General features: G+C 36.6%; 1 protein-coding gene across 1 annotated transcript in view; it reads right to left on the reverse strand.

Annotated features, from left to right (window-relative positions):
- The window catches only part of THSD7B (thrombospondin type 1 domain containing 7B), a 927,497-nt gene that overhangs the window by 589,603 nt on the left and 321,288 nt on the right, over nt 1-16,606 (reverse strand). Inside the window, 1 exon segment of the mRNA XM_033231647.1 lies at nt 3,065-3,313. Coding sequence (XP_033087538.1) covers nt 3,065-3,313 — 249 coding nt within the window.

The raw sequence follows: 16,606 nt of genomic DNA on the forward strand, positions 1-16,606 counted from the left end.
GACTTGCTCATGAGTTCTGGGAAAAGAAACATGAGAATTTTTGTTCCCTAATAGATTTTCATTTTCCTTTCCCTTGTTAACAATTAATTTTAGTCACTGATATAAAACCAGAAACAAAAGTTAGTACATAGGTTCTATGCTTTCCCGTGGTAGAGGCCACAGCCCAGATTTCAGGCAAATTAGAATGTCAGCTGATGTTTAGTTGCCGTTACTTATGTATTCTCCTCCCCACAACCAAGTAGAATCATTAGTTACATCATTCTCCTTATGGAACACTGGTTAGTTGGTATTTCAGTTAATTCTCCAATACTCCTATTTCCTACAGCTTTGCCATTTTAAAAGTGTATTTATTTATTTTTATATATTTATTTGTGTGTGTGTGTGTGTGTGTGTGTGTGTCAAACTCAGCAATATTTTCAAGCAGTAGAACTAGGGGGCCAGGTTCATCCCCAGTGAAGCCTGTCAGCCTCTATTTTCAGACACTAAGGTTCTACCAAATGAAGATCAATACAGAAACTCATCTTGGGTACATCCTGAATTATTACTTTCCACATTATCTTGTTGAAAAAAAATATGATGCACACAAATGCATGCATATTAGTAGGTATAACCTTATCTTAGTGCATATCTTCACTGTGCCTATCATGAGAGTCTGTGTGACATAATGGAAAGAATACTGGCTTCAGAGTTGAGTGAATTTGTGCTTGAATCTTAAAGCAAATTCACATCCCCTTTCACTCTCAAAAATGTTCATTTGGGTGGTAAACTCTATGTCACACTAAATAGTATTTATATTTACTTAATTTATAACTCTGTTACAATTATTGGCCAACAGTAGGTACTTGATAAAAGGTAGGCATTGTTTAACAAACATACATGTAGTTCAGCTTTCTCAGCATTGCCAGGAAGGTACCATTCTGACTTCCAAGAGAACCGCAATAGTTATTAACAAAGAACATGGAGGGTTGCCTATAAATCAGCAAACCATTGAAAGTATCAGGAAGAGAGTATTAGCTATCCCATGGAAAAAAAAACCTGAAGGATAGAGGCATCAATGTCAAGGTCATCATGAAACCCAGATTTTATTCCTGCCTGTATACCATCGAGAAGCCTTCTACAGTAAACCTCCAAAGAGAAATAAGATTTCCAAATTATATAGAAGAAATACGTTTCTGCCCCATGAAACTATTATTGTATGCCAAGGAAAAGAGATACTCTCTTTCTGGAGGAAACAAACACACCTGCAAATAGCAACAATAGTGGTCATCCTTCTTGCTGTGCCTCCTATGTGCTAAGCCCTGGGCCTGGCATTTCACATGCCTGGTCTTCAGCCTTTCAAGCCTGCCACACAGGCAGTATTATCAGAAGCATTCTACTGAAAAAGTAAATGTCTTGGAAAAGTTGTATAGCTTGTTCAAAATCACACCACTAGTAAGTGATGAAGATACAATTTTAATCCAGGTATTTCAATGTTAAAAGGGACAGAGATCTCAGAGTTATGCCATTTTCAAGCTTCTGTTTTACTTCAAAATTAGTGTTTTGAAGGACTCAACACAACACAACAAGAAAGGGTTCTGTGAAGCTGAGAGTTTGTGGTAAAGAGACACGCACTGCATCTATACCTTCTGTATCTGAGGTAAGGAATGATACAAATCTAAGGGGTCATTTTAGCAGAAAATGAACAATAAGAACATAAGGAACTGTGTTCAATCAACACTGGTTCCAACTGGGAAGTGGGGATGTGAGAGGCTAAGAGTTCTGACAATGGAAACCTGCCTTTCTAATGCACACTTCATATGACGTTTCAGGAAGAGCCAGGCTTCACCCCACCACCAGTAACTATTGGGTCAGTAACTCATACCCTTCACACATCACCAAATCACTAATTCATACAGAAAACTATTTTTTCCTTCTTTTATTTTTTGCTGGGGAAATGATTCTATAGTCATGGAAGTTACAAGAAACTATAAGAAAAATGCCTATCATGAATAGCTACAGATTTAACAGATACAGTTCAGGGCAGCTGTTCAGCAAGAAACACTACAAAACCATCCCTAACAGATTTCTGTCTGTTACCAAATCGGGTCCACTGCGAGCCAACGACCTAAAGGAAACACACTGCAGACCTTTACCCAGGTCTATGGAGCCACACAAAATATAACCAATGTTAAAATGTAGGCCAGGCACAGCGTGGTGGCTCACGCCTGCAATCCCAGCACTTTGGGAAGCTGAGGTGGGAGTACTGCTTAAGCCCAGGAGTTTGAGACCAGCCTGGGCAACATAGTGAGACCCCATCTCTATATAAAATAAAAAATATATATAGTAGCACGTACCTGTAGTCCCAGCTACTCAAGAGGCTGAGGTGGGAGAATTTCTTGAGCCCAGGAGGTGGAGGCTACAGTGAGCCATAATTACACCATTGCACTCCACTCTGGGCAACTGAGTTTTTGTTCCAAAAAAAAAAAAAAAAAAATGAAGTTAAAATGTAGCCATTAATATATGTTAAATCCTTTCTTGAATATTCTCTGGCTCCCTAGGGATTCTGGAATTGAAGAATGCCACATAGCAGCAGTAAGATTTGAAAACAGAACTGAGTTCGAATCAGGGTACTGCCACTCATTACCTGCATAACTTCAGAAACTATTTAATCTCTCTGAACATTAGTAGCTTCATTTGTAAAATGGAGATGCCATGAATGGCCTCTTAGGTTACTATGAGAATTAGGTGTGTTGTGTCGGGTAATAATAGCTAATGGTTACTGAGCATTTACTATCTGTCAAACACAGGATGAATTAAGCACTGCTGGTAAACTAAGGCACTCTAATTCAGTTACTTGAAGAAATTCACATAATTAGAAAGTCACAGAAACAGCACTTAAACCAAGGGAGTCAACACCAACTCCTATGCTGCCGATTACAGAACTTGTATACTGAGTGAAGACTCAATAAATCTGAGTCACAGCTACTTTCATTACTGAATGACTGTAATTCATTACATTCCTATAACATTAAATGAGGTTATATATTAAAACACTCACACTAAAGAAGGCATAAAGGCATAATACCTGGGACATTGCTGCAGAAGTTCTCCTTCAACAATGCAGGCTTCTTTCTCAAGAAGTTCAGGGCACTCCTTTCCACCTCCAAGAGCAATGTGCTTCACATTCCGGCTCCTGCTCCTAAATCCTGGCAAGAGACTCCCTGAATGGCATGTCTTGGAGCAGGGGCTCCAGGAGGACCACTCGGAGGTTTCACAGTCTTTGGGCATGATGCAGGACTGAACAGTCAGTGGGAAGGAGTCTTGCGTGCAAAGGCTGAAAAAAACAGAAGCAGAAAACAGGAGGCCATAGATTAATGGATGTGAGTAACATTATAAACTGCCTACTATGGGGGAAAAAAAAAAAAAAAACTCTGAAATTTCAGCATTTAATAGGAAGATTTTTAAAAAAATTTTTAGAGACCTCATGAAAAAATATTGAAGAGCATAACATTTGAAGAGTGTTTATTTCTTCTGAAATAGTGACGCTGCTTCATTCTAGCAAGATATACATGTAAGATGGGTCCACCTTTATCAGTATTATTAGAAAATAATGAGGGTCCTTCTAGGCTGCTTTTTTTTTTTTAATTGAAACAGTCTTGCTCTGTCGCCCAGGCTGGAGTGCTGTGGTGCAACCTCCACCTCCCAGGTTCAAGCGATTCTCCTGTCTCAGCCTCCTAAGTAGCTGAGACTACAGGAACACGCCACCACACCCAGGTAATTTTTGTATTTTTAGTAGTTTGAGGGTTTTATCATGTTGGACACGCTGGTCTCGAACTCCTGACCTCAAGTGAGGTCCCACCTTCGCCTCCCAAAGTGCTGGGGTTACAGGCATGAACCAGCCACCGCACCCAGTCCTTGTAGGAGGCTTTCACCTATGTTAGCCTACTATTACCATGGATTGACTGGTTTTCAGGTGTCCAAACCGTGCTGCATTTCACCGATAACTTTCTCACAACAAGCTCACAGTTTACATTTTATTATATCCACCTTGTAGACAGACAAAGAAATTTAGGCCCAGAAAGGCTAAGTAATTGTACAGTATCAAAAAAGGTAAATATAAACTTTAGAATATTCATCTATCCATTCTTGTAAATACTGGGCAATTTTTTAAATGTGCTGTTATATTTCCTCATGTTGTTAGGCTCTGAGCATCAATTTACTGATCTGCAAAATGTGTGTGTGATCAAGTACCAACAGTCTAATTAGGAAATAGTAAATAAATAAAAAGATAAGATAATGTGATAATGTGGCCAACCCAACATAAAAGTATTTGTAATGATGAGGAGAAACACTGATGAGGCAGTGATGAACCCTCAGTAAGGCAGAAGGGTGCTCAGAGAGGACACCTGAGCTACATTTTTAAAAGATTAATGGGAGTTTCTCAGGCACAGAGAAAACACAATTCTAAGGCAAAACAACAGCATATTCAAAGGTTTGAAATTATACCTTTTGGGGATGGGAACCAGTGGTATACTGGAGCTAGCTCTAGCTGCTCACAGGAGCCAACTGTTAAATTTTCAGGAATTTGCAAACCACTTGACCTCCTGTAAGCTTAACATTGGCCAAAGTCAGAGTATTTACAATACGAAATTGGCAAATGCTACAAATCAAGCCTCCTCTCCCAGACTCCTGAGAACCGATTGCTAAACATTCATAAGCACACCACCGGGTACACGTAGGAGCCCGTTTGTTCTGCTGAAGCGTAAAGTGCCAGGAGGAACGTGGATAGATACGAGGTATGAGGGTTCTTCAAAAGCTGCTCTGAAAGGGCTTCCTGTCACAGGCTAAGAAATTTGTTTAATTAGGCATTAAATGATTTCAAGTGGAGGGAAATCAGATTCATATTGGGAGATAATATTTCAAATATTAATTGGCATTCTGTTCCTTTTGTCCCTTGTTATTAGTTCTTCTATTCAGTCAGAGGCAACCAATACTTTGGGAGGAAAAGGATAATATTCTAAGAATGCAAACTAAAGAAGGGGTCAATGTTCAAATACTGACAGATTTTGGTAATAGTTCCTCTGAATTTGGTTTACAAAAGATGGCGGGGGGGCCAGGCATAGTGGCTCATGCCTATAATCCCAACATTTTGGGAGGTCAAGGCAGGCAGATCACCTTTCAGGAGTTCGAGACCAGCTAGGCCAACACGATGAAATCTTCTCTCTACTAAAATTACAAAAATTAGTCAGTCACAGTGGTGTGTGCCTGTAGTCCTAGCTACTTGGGAGACTGAGGCAGGATAACTGCTTGAATCTGAGAGGAGGGGGCTAGAGTGAGACGAGATCGCACCACTGTACTCCAGCCTGGGTGAGTCTCAAAAAAAAAAAAAAAAAGGAGGAAGTCTTAAATGGTTTCATTTCTAACTTGTGAAAATACACAAATAGGGGAGCGATCACTTACAGAAGACAGAGTAAAACATGCTCATATTTGGCCATATTGATAGTAAATTTCTGTATTTATACCCCCACTAAGCTATTAAGAGTTAATGATTTTTGTATAAGGTGAGAGATGAGGATCCAGTTTCCTTCTCCTAAGTGGGGCTAGACAGTTATCCCAGCACCATTTGTTGAAAAGGGTGTCCTTTCCTCACTTTATGTTTTTGTTTTGTTTGCTTTGTTGAAGACAATCTGGGTTCTCTATTCTGTTCCATTGGTCTATGTGCCTTTGTGTGTGTGTGTGTGTGTGTGTGTGTGTGTGTGTGTGTGTGTCTTTGAGACAGAGTCTCGCTCTGTCGCCCAGGCTGGAGTGCAGTGGCATGATCTTGGCTCACTGCAACCTCTACCTCCCAGGTTCAAGCAATTCTCCTGCCTCAGCCTCCCAAGTAGTTAGGACTACAGGCACACACCACCATGCCTGGTTACTTTTTTGTGTTTCAGTAGAGACAGGGTTTCACTGTGTTGCCCAGGCTAGTCTCAAACTTCTGAACTCAGGCAATCCACCTGCCTCGGCCTCCCAAAGTGCTAGGATTACAGACATGAGCCACCGTGCCTGGCCTATGTACCTATTTTACACCAGTACCATGCTGTTTTGGTGACTATGGCCTTATAATACAGTTTGAAATCAGGTAATGTGATGCCTCCAGATTTGTTCTTTTTGCTTGGGCTTGCTTTGGCTATGCAGGCTCTTTTTTGGTTCCATATGAATTTTAGAATTGTTTTTTCTAACTCAGTGAAGAATGATGGTAGTATATTTTATAGGAATTACATTGAATTTATCGATTGCTTTTGGCAGTATGGTCATTTTCACGATACAGATTCTACCCATCCGTGAGCATGGGATGTGTTTCCATTTGTTTGTGTCATCTGTGATTTATTTCAGCAGTGTTTTGTAGTTTTCCTTGTCGAAGTCTTTCACTTGATTGGTTTTTTTTTTTTGTTTTTTTGCAGCTATTGTAAAAGAAGTCCAGTTCTGATTTGATTCTCAGCTTGGTAGCAGCTGGTATACAGAAGAGTTACTGATATGTGTACATTAATTTTGTATCCAGAAACTTTGCTTAATTCTTTTATCAATACTGGGAGCTTTCTGCAGGAGGCTTTAGGTAAACGATCATGTCATCAGCAAACAGCGACAGTTTGGCTTCCTCTTTTCCGACTCGTATGCCTTTAGTTCTTTTGTCTGATTGCTCTGGCTAGGACTTTCAGTACTATGTCAAGAGGAGTGGTGAGAGTGTAATTAATACAAATAAATGTTTTATGCTTTAACTAAGATGTATGTACCTGTATTTACAGATAGCACGTAGTATTGCCATATATATTTTTTAAAATTTTTACTTGTTTTTGTTATACACATTGCCCTGGAAAAGATTTTCCTCATGTAGTATTGTGATTTCTAGATATATCCATGTTGACCATGCAGATAGAGTTCATTCATTTTCATTATTGAGTAATATTCCAGTATATGAATACATGGCAATTCATTTCCCAATTAGTGGGACCTCTGGTTGTGCTCAATTTCTTGCAAATCCACAGGATGATGTATTGAACCTCCTTGGACATATCTCTATGTGTTACACATGTAAAAGAGATTTCCCCTAGTAGTATTGCCTAGAGTTGGGTCATGAATATTTATATAAGCAGATACATAAAGTATTGTCAAATTTTTTTTCTTTTCAACATGCTCCCAATTCTTGGTATCATCAGGCTTATTTTTCTAAAATGTTAAGAAAAATCATTTGTTTTCCAGATTACCATGAGCTTTATGTTCCTCTTACATCATTAATGACTCCTCATACTTCCTATTCCGCAAATTGGTCCATACTGTTTGACCATTGTGGTCCACACCTAATAATTGGAATCAATGAATGTGCCACCATACATGGCAAAATAAACTTTGTAGAGGTGATTAAGTTAAGAATCTTGTGAAGGGGAAATGATCCTGGAGTACCCAGTGGACCCAATGAATCACAGCATCTTTGTTAGAGGGAGGCAGAAAAGTCTAAGTCAGAGAAGGAGACAGAAGCAGGAGTTGGAGGGATACGAGTTAGGAACTAAGGGTTGTGGAAAGATAGAAAATGATTTTGCACCTATAGCTACCAGATTTTTTTTTTTTTTTTTAACTTTTAGACATTTTTGGTGGCGGGGTGGTGGAGTCTTGCTCTATTGCCCAGGCTGGAGTGCAATGGCGCGATCTTGGCTCACTGCGACTTCTGTCTCTAGGGTTCAAGTGATTCTCCTGCCTCAGCCTCCCAAACAGCTGGGACAACAGGCGTGCACCATCATGCCCAGCTAATTTTTGTATTTTCAGTAGAGAAGGGGTTTGCCAGGCTGGTCTTGAACTCTTGACCTCAGGTGAGCCACTCACCTTGGCCTCCCAAAGTGCTGGGATTACAGGCATGACCCACCACACCCAGCCAACTTTTAGACTTCTAACATGTACTTTTTTCCTACTGACTTTAAGTACACAGACACGCACACACACACACGCACACAGACTTATACATAGATAGATGTTGACAACAGACATATAGAAATATATGCACAGATTCTGAAGAGTAGTTTCTTGGTGGTTTTATATAATACAAACATAGTTTCCTATAATTTGATTTTTAATTTTGTTATGGTTTTTTTTGTAATACACAGTTTTTAAATTTCTTGATTTATCCTTCCTCTCATAGTTTTTTTTTTTTATGCCACACTTGAGATTTTTTCCTCAGTCCCAATGCTATAAATCTATGCTCTCATATTTTTTCGTTTAGAAAATTTTATACTTTACAGCTTCCTATTTAGGTCATCAATTCATTTTCATGTATGGTGTTTAATAGGTCCTCCTTTTATGGCATCATCATCCATCAGATATTTAACCTACATAACTCTTTTTCTTTTATTTTTGCTCTATTTGCTGTGTTTTTTTTTTTTCTTTCCAAGTAATTTACCCTAAATTAGCCTACAACATTTTCTTAATTTTTAACTTATTTTGCAATTAGGTTTTTAATGTTCATTTCTTAATTATTCCTTTTAAATATTATCTTGTTTTCTCATAACTGCAATATTTCATCTTATGTAACTGACAATATTAAAATATTTTTATGTTATTTCTCTCTGTACATTATCCCATTTTATTCGTCATTCCTGATTTCTATTTATTTTGTCCTCACTGTTTCACATTGGACTTAGCTTAAATTTTTGGTGAACCTTTGCTATTAGGGATTAGAATGTGGCACCACAAACACAAATTGGAAGCTCTTTTATTATAGGTGAGTCTTATCCAATATCAATCATTACTACTGGCTGATTATGCAAGGACCAGGCCATTTTATTTGTGTTCCTCAAATGCCAGTATCCATAAGTCCTTACTTTTTAGCTTGCCTTTTTCTCAGGATAGGAATCCTCTATCTCTTGCTTCATGTGTATAAACTTGGATGGTGCTTTTACAACAGCTGACTAGAGAAAGGGAGCGCTGTCAGGGCTCTCACAAACTAAGTAGACTTTCACTTTTACTCTGCATGTTCACAGTATGATCTTTTACACTAACACTATCTTCTCTAGGTAAGGGCATAACTTTTAGGACCACTGAACACATTTGTCTTTAGTTTCTTACAACACTGTAATTCCTAAGGCTCCCAATAATCTTGTATTTGTCAGAATAAAATAGGCTATACTGTGGTAACAACCCTGGAAATCTGAATATCTGTCAAAATAAGTGTTGATTTTCTTTTCACATAAAAAGTTTGATGAAAGTTGTTCAACTCTTCCAGAGGGCAATGTTCTAAGTAACGACTTAGGATTCAGGTTGTGTTCACCTTATGGATTCACCATCTAGAATATGTGGCTTTCAAGTTCACCCTTAAAAAGGAAAGAGAGAGCAGGAGGGTCACCCAAGGTGATTTATGACTTTGGCTTAGAAGTGGCTTAGGTAATCCCAGCACTTTGGGAGGCCGAGACGGGCGGATCACGAGGTCAGGAGATCGAGACCATCCTGGCGAACACGGTGAAACCCCGTCTCTACTAAAAAAATACAAAAAACTAGCCGGGCGAGGTGGCGGGCGCCTGTAGTCCCAGCTACTCGGGAGGCTGAGGCAGGAGAATGGCGTAAACCCGGGAGGCGGAGCTTGCAGTGAGCTGAGATCCGGCCACTGCACTCCAGCCCGGGCGATAGAGCGAGACTCCGTCTCAAAAAAAAAAAAAAAAAAAAAAAAGAAGTGGCTTAGGTTGCTCCTGCCTACAAGTCATTGGTCAGATCTCAATCAAATGACTCAAATATACAGCAAAGAAGACAGTGAAATATCAAATGCAACTATGCCCTGTAAATTGATTTGCTTCTTGAACATTTTCCAACTGAAGAGGAATGTTCTACTTTCCCCACTCAGGTAGGTGAATTACCACTCATCTCTTTACTTTTCAGCTCCCAAAATCTGTTGAACTTTCTTCCCAACTGTCACTTGCTTTATTATATTTTTTATTGGGAGTTTATGCCTCTTTTATTATTTTACTGTCATGTAAGTAGATTTCCCCAATACAGCAGACATAGCTGTGTTCATTTTATTATGTTCAACCAGAAACCTAAAAAGTTATGTGACACAAAGCTGTGATACAACCATATAATAATCCAATTTGTAAATAAACATATTCCTAGAGAGCTAAATCTACCCTACATATGGAAAAAATACTGATTAGAAATAACTAATAACAAAAGAGTAAAGTCCCTAATTGTGAAGGTACTTGAATTTCTACTAATTTTGTTTTAAATTATGTAATATTTGTTTACAAAACATAATACTTATAAAATACACTTCACAGTTAAAAGTAATTTTATAAAACTGAAATTGCAACTGAGTACTTTAGAAACTCTTAATAAAACAGTGGGCCATTCGAAATCATGCTTATTCCAATTATTTAACAAAAACAGTGCTATCCATATGGCAGCAGTCTACCCAAATTATAGCATAATTACAAGGGAATAGTTGCTTCTATAGCTTACAGATTCTAACTTAGGGAATGTTTGCAATTTCGCATCAAGAAAATAACACCAAGGAATAAAATGTGAATGGAAAAATGAAGAGAAATGAACCAGAACTGAGACAAGTTTAAAAGAGAATCTATCTGGGAAATCAGAATGTATACTATTACTTTTAGTGATTTTGACTCCAAACTGGTAGCATTTTTCTGCCACTAGGGAAACTAATAGAAACATATAAAAAATTAGAATAACTTGAAGAAAAAAAAACACATGCATATACCAAGGTTTATGTTACATCCCTGACTGCTATAGGAACTAGACGAAAAAGTAAGCATTGCCACCTTCTGCAGTGTGAAATTTAACAAAGGCATTTGAATAAGAGTTTTAAAAATATGATGGAGAAGGCAATTTTGAAAATATTAAAAGTGATTTTTAAACTACCAAAAAATAAATATTAAAGATCGCTGATAAATTTAGCTAGAAGAGCATATGAGTTTCCTTTTCTCCATAACTCCTTTCTTAGCCAAATTAACCTGAGGTAACTTATGTGTTATTTGATAAAAAACGATGTTTACCTAACGTCGGTGTTTACAACTAATGGGGGATGCTGCTTGAGTTACATAGCCTTTCTCTTTAAAATTCTCAATAAAACAAAATTGCACTGTTAAAATGCCTCTTAATTTCTTATCTTGATTTACATGATTTTAAATTTTCCAAAGGTAATAAACCTAATATCATGCAGTTAAGCTAAAATAGCAGGATGAAATTATGTTTTAAATATGCTGTTCAGTTGCTTCTGTGGAAGAGAGAGATTGTTCTACGGATATAGAGATAAGCACACAGACATACTGAGATATTAAATTCCTGAGGAGTATCCTTGAGTGTGATGTTATATCAAAACGAAATGTTTTTAGCATTATGATCAATTTCTGTCACTGGAAAACATTATTCAACAGAGATTTAAAATGCAGTACCAGCCTCAGAATAAAACAGACTTTATCTTCTCCAAATTTCTTAGACAGAGTACTAAGAATGATATGTGGGTACATATTCGTGGATGTGTGTACAACCACTTAGAGATAGAAGCAATATCAGCAGTCATCTGAAGGTCTTGGTCGTTACCTTCATTTTACAGAGACGAAAATGGAAACCCAAAAAGATAAGTAATTTCCTAATGGCTTCTTGGCAAAATTGTAGAATGGCCAGAACTAAAATGAATTTCCCCTGCCTTTTAGACCAAAACTATGATTAAAGTTAAAATATTTGAGAGCTCTTGTTGTTATAGATTCAAATTTTTAAAACCAATCAAGTTGCACTGAAAAGAAAAACCTATCGTGACTTCCAGGTGTGCAAAACAACAGCAGCAGCCTGAGTTTGATATTCCCCTACCACCACTACTATAAAAGATAATCAACAAGCAGAGCAAACCAAACCACACATTATGCTTGCATTCTCCATTACTAGAGACAGAACATGAACACACACACACATACACTTTCAAATTAGATGTAAGTAGAAAAATATCTGACAGATTACCCAATATGAACGTCACCCAGTTGATGTAGAACATGGAGGAAGAGAGTCCTAAGAGATTCCATGAAAAAAATTGCAGAGGAGTAAAAGACTTAGGTGAAACACAGACAAAATCATTTTCAGAAAAAGAAAGTTCAACAATGCCTTCAAAATACAGAATACAGTTCAGAACTCGGCAGTTCAGAACCCAAATGTAAGGGACTGGAAGTGGCAGTCATGGATAATCATATGTAGAGGGAATAGCTGGTAGCCCTTAGAGATAATGCAGTAAAGGGGGAGAAGAAATTAGAGGAGGGAAATTAGGAATCCTGCAGAAACAAAGACACAAGATACCACCCTTTTCCTATCACCACTACCTGCAACAACATCCATAAATCAAAGGTCACAAAAGAGGGCAGAAATAACAAAACAGGATGCTTTGGAAATAGAAACCTTATTCATGAAATAAATAGACATTGAAATAAAACACACGACCTTCATGTAAAACTGCAATGAAAGCCAGAAAATGTGAAAATGTTTCTACTAACAAAGTCTCCTCCAAATAATCAAGAACAAAGCTGAAAAGAAAAACCCTGTAACATAAAACATCACACAGCAGTAAATACCCTCAAAATCTTTGAAGATATGACTAAAAAATATCTTGAATCAGAAACAGAATATTAAGACCAGAATGGACAAAAAGAGAAATAAATAAAATGAATTGACTGAACTCAGAAAGACAATAGAAGCAAAAAAATGTTCAAAGTTGAATTATGAATAACAAGATGTCCAAGAAAGAAAAGACTCAAATAACAACATACAACATTCAGTAAAAACATTAAAGTAGCAAAATAAATAGATAACTAAGATGAGATAAATATGGAAGTAGATAAGACAAAGTAAATGAAATGGAAAATAGTCCAACATACCTATATTTTATATAAAGAAAATTAAAAAATAATGTTTAAAATTATAGTAACCCCTCTAATTCCCCCAAAATAAAGACAGCTTCAATCTATACATTGAAAGGAACTACTATATCCCCTGAAAATCTAATCCAGATCAATCAACCCTGGGGCATACACTAGTAAAACTATTAAACTTTAAAATAAAGACATTCTCAAGTTCTCAGCAAAATAGATAATTTGAAAATGAAAAACAAATGGCAACAAACCTCTCAAAACAGTATACAAATCAAGACTGCAACAGAGTGACATTTTCAAGAATAGTAAATAGAATATTATATCTGACTAAACTGTTCTTCAAACAGATTTGAATCTCCCAAACTCAGAAAACACTTGTATATTGTGATTTTCCTCAAGAATCTGCTGGAAACTAAGCTTCATTCAACCAAAAATAACTTGGAAATCTTTGGCATGATGACTGAAACTTGTCAAATATATAACTGTTAAGCAAATATTACAATGAGAATGGGGTCAGTACTAGAAGAATAACATGTAAATATATCATGCTATGAAAAAGTAGAATAGATTCTATTTATAGAACAGACCTAAGAAAAGAAGAAGAGAGAGAAAATGTAAAAGAGGAGAAAAAAATTGTACCAGGTGGAAATAATTTAAAACTGACATAACAAACAGCACTACATTAGGCCAGAGAGGAAATTAAGGAGACTATACAAAGGTAAATACAAAGGTAACTTCTACAATAAAAATGCAAATATTTCTAACTACCAAAACATATTGGTCAGATGCAGTGGCTCACGCCTGTAATCCCAGCATTTTGGGAGGCTAAGGCAGGCAAATGACTTGAGATCAGGAATTTGAGACCAGCCTTGCCAACATGGTGAAACCCTGTCTCTATTAAAAAAAAAAAAAAATTAGCTGGGCATGGTGGTACATGTCTATAATCCCAGCTACTTGGGAGGCTTGAAGCACAAAGATTGTTTGAATCCAGGAGGCAGAGGTTGCAGTGAGCTAAGATTGCACCACTGCATTCCAGCCTGAGTGATGAAGTGAGACTCTGTCTCAAAATACAATATAATACAATTATATATACATACATACACACACACACACACACACACACACACACACACACACATATATATGTATTTAAAAAGCCAAGGCTGGGCACAGTGACTCACGCCTGTAATTCCAGCATTTGGGGAGGCTGAAGCGGGGTGGGTGGATCACCTGAGGTCAGGAGTTTGAAACCAGCCTGGCCAATATGGTGAAACGTCTTCTATACTAAAATAAAAAAAAAAAAAAAAAAAAAAAAGGCTGAGCGTGGTGGTGCACGCCTGTAATTCCAGCTACTCAGGGGGCTGAGGTAGGAGAATCGCTTGAATCCGGGAGGCAGAGGTTGCAGTGAGCCAAGATCACGAGATCACGCCACTGCACTCCACCCGGGGTGACAGAGTGAGACTCCATCTCAGAACACAAACTAACAAGAAAACAAAACAGCCAAACGTATATACCAAATACAGAAAGCAAGTAATACATGTAAAATTAAACACACCATAAATACAATGTAAGTGAAAAGACTTCAAAAAAAAAAAAAAGCTACCATGAAGAGGCCAAACATAATTATCATATCCATAAAAGTAAACAAGGTTAATTCATTTATTAAGAGAAATTCAGTGTTTACAACGACACATAAAACTAAACCCAACTCTATGTTCATGCGGAATATAAAAGACACACGTAACGTGGTGGTTTCAAAAGGCTAAAAATAAAGGGATAGACAAAGACTTAGGCAAATTAAAACAAGAAGAATGTATGTTGTACAATCCTAATATCTGACAAATTAAAATTCAAGACAAAAAGCATTAGAAGAGACAAATAAAAACACTTTAGAATGTTAAAGTTAACATTTCACTATGAAGAAATAGAAGCTTTGAATATCTATGCACCATAAAACAGTAACTATGTGTAGAAAAAATACAGAAGATGTTGGAAAAATAGATAGGAACATACTAATAGTATAACTTAACTATTTTCAGTACAAAATAAACCAATTGAAGAAAAATAGTAAAGATTATTAGAAAACCTAAAAAGCATAATCAATCAGGTACATATATATTTAATAAGTCACATCAATAATAGAGAATATATCTTCTTCCAAATGTACATAGAACATTTGCAATTACAGATTTATTTTTTTGAATGGATTCTCACTATGTTGCCCAGGCTGGTCTCAAACTCTTGAGCTCAAGTCATCTTCCTATCTCAGTCATCCTGGGATCAGAGGTGTGCCCCACTACACCCAGCTGAACATTCACAAATATTAATTATAGAGTCTAACACAAAGAAAATGGCAGTAGATTCTTAAAAAATAGAAATATCACAAACAACACTCTGCTTACAATGCAATAAAACTATAATTTAAAAATGAAAACAAACAAACAAAATATGACCTATCTGGAAATTAAAATAGCTTACATTTAACAAACCTTGAGTAAAAGGAGCAATACAAACAAGGAAACTATAGAATTTTGGGGAAAAAAAAGTATGATAATAAAATGCTCTATGTCAGAATCTATGGGATCAATTTAAGATAGTCATCAGGAGAAAATTAATAGTCCTAAACACGTATCTCAGCGCACATGAAAATAAATGAATTAAATTTCTTATTCGGAAAGTTGGAAAATGAAAAAAGAATACATACATAAAGGAAGCATGAAGAACTAAATAATAAAGATAAATGCAGAAATTAATGAGGTAGAGAACACAAAAACAGGAGACAAAATTAACAAACCATAATCCTGTTAAAAATTTAACCAAACAGGCAAACTACTATTTTAAATAATAGCTGAGGAGAGAAACAGAAAGATATAAAAAGAAAAAATGGTGTGGGTTACAACGCTTAATAAAGAATATACATCTATGCAAATGAATTTGAAAACTTAGAGGAACTAGGTCATTCCTTTTAAGAATATAGCCAACCAAAACTTACCCCAGCATGAAAAGAACAAAATTAGCCTCAGCATGAATAGAGAGCTTTAAGAGAAATACCTCACAAAAAAGGTTAGTTCTACATAGTTTCACAAAGAATTTCTATCATTTAGTGACCACACAGTCCTAATGCTATATAAATTGTTTAGAACATAGGAAATTAAGAAAAACATCCACATTCTTTTTATGAAGTAAATGTCATAATAAAATTTCAACCCGATAAAGAGAGAAGCAAGAAAATGACAAAGTGGGGACTATATTACAAATGCAGAAATGGTTCATCATTAGAAAATGTATTGATATAATTCACCATATTAATAGGTCCAAAGATAAAAATCATGTGATTACCTCCTTTGACAAAATCCAACATCCATTCTTAATGCAAACTCTGGCAAGAAAAATAAAAACAAAACAGGAATGGATGGATATTTCATTAATATGACACACACATTCATTAATATAAACACACATACATTCAAACACACAGGCACACACACCTTGTAACAGGTACAATACACCCCTGCCAATCCTCCAGCAACAGAGCTATGCCCTAATCTTCACAACCTGTGTTATGTGTATTTTGCAGATGTGATTAAAATAAGGATTTTAAAAAATATTTTTTATTATACTTTAAATTCTGGGATACATGTGCAGAACGTGCAGGTTTGTTACATAGGGATACACGTGCCGTGGTGGCTTGCTCCCATCAACCCATCATCTACATTAGGTATTTGTCCTAATGCTGT

The sequence above is a fragment of the Trachypithecus francoisi genome, unplaced genomic scaffold (assembly GCF_009764315.1).
Source record: "Trachypithecus francoisi isolate TF-2019V2 unplaced genomic scaffold, Tfra_2.0 Lachesis_group13, whole genome shotgun sequence".
NCBI lineage: Eukaryota > Metazoa > Chordata > Mammalia > Primates > Cercopithecidae > Trachypithecus > Trachypithecus francoisi.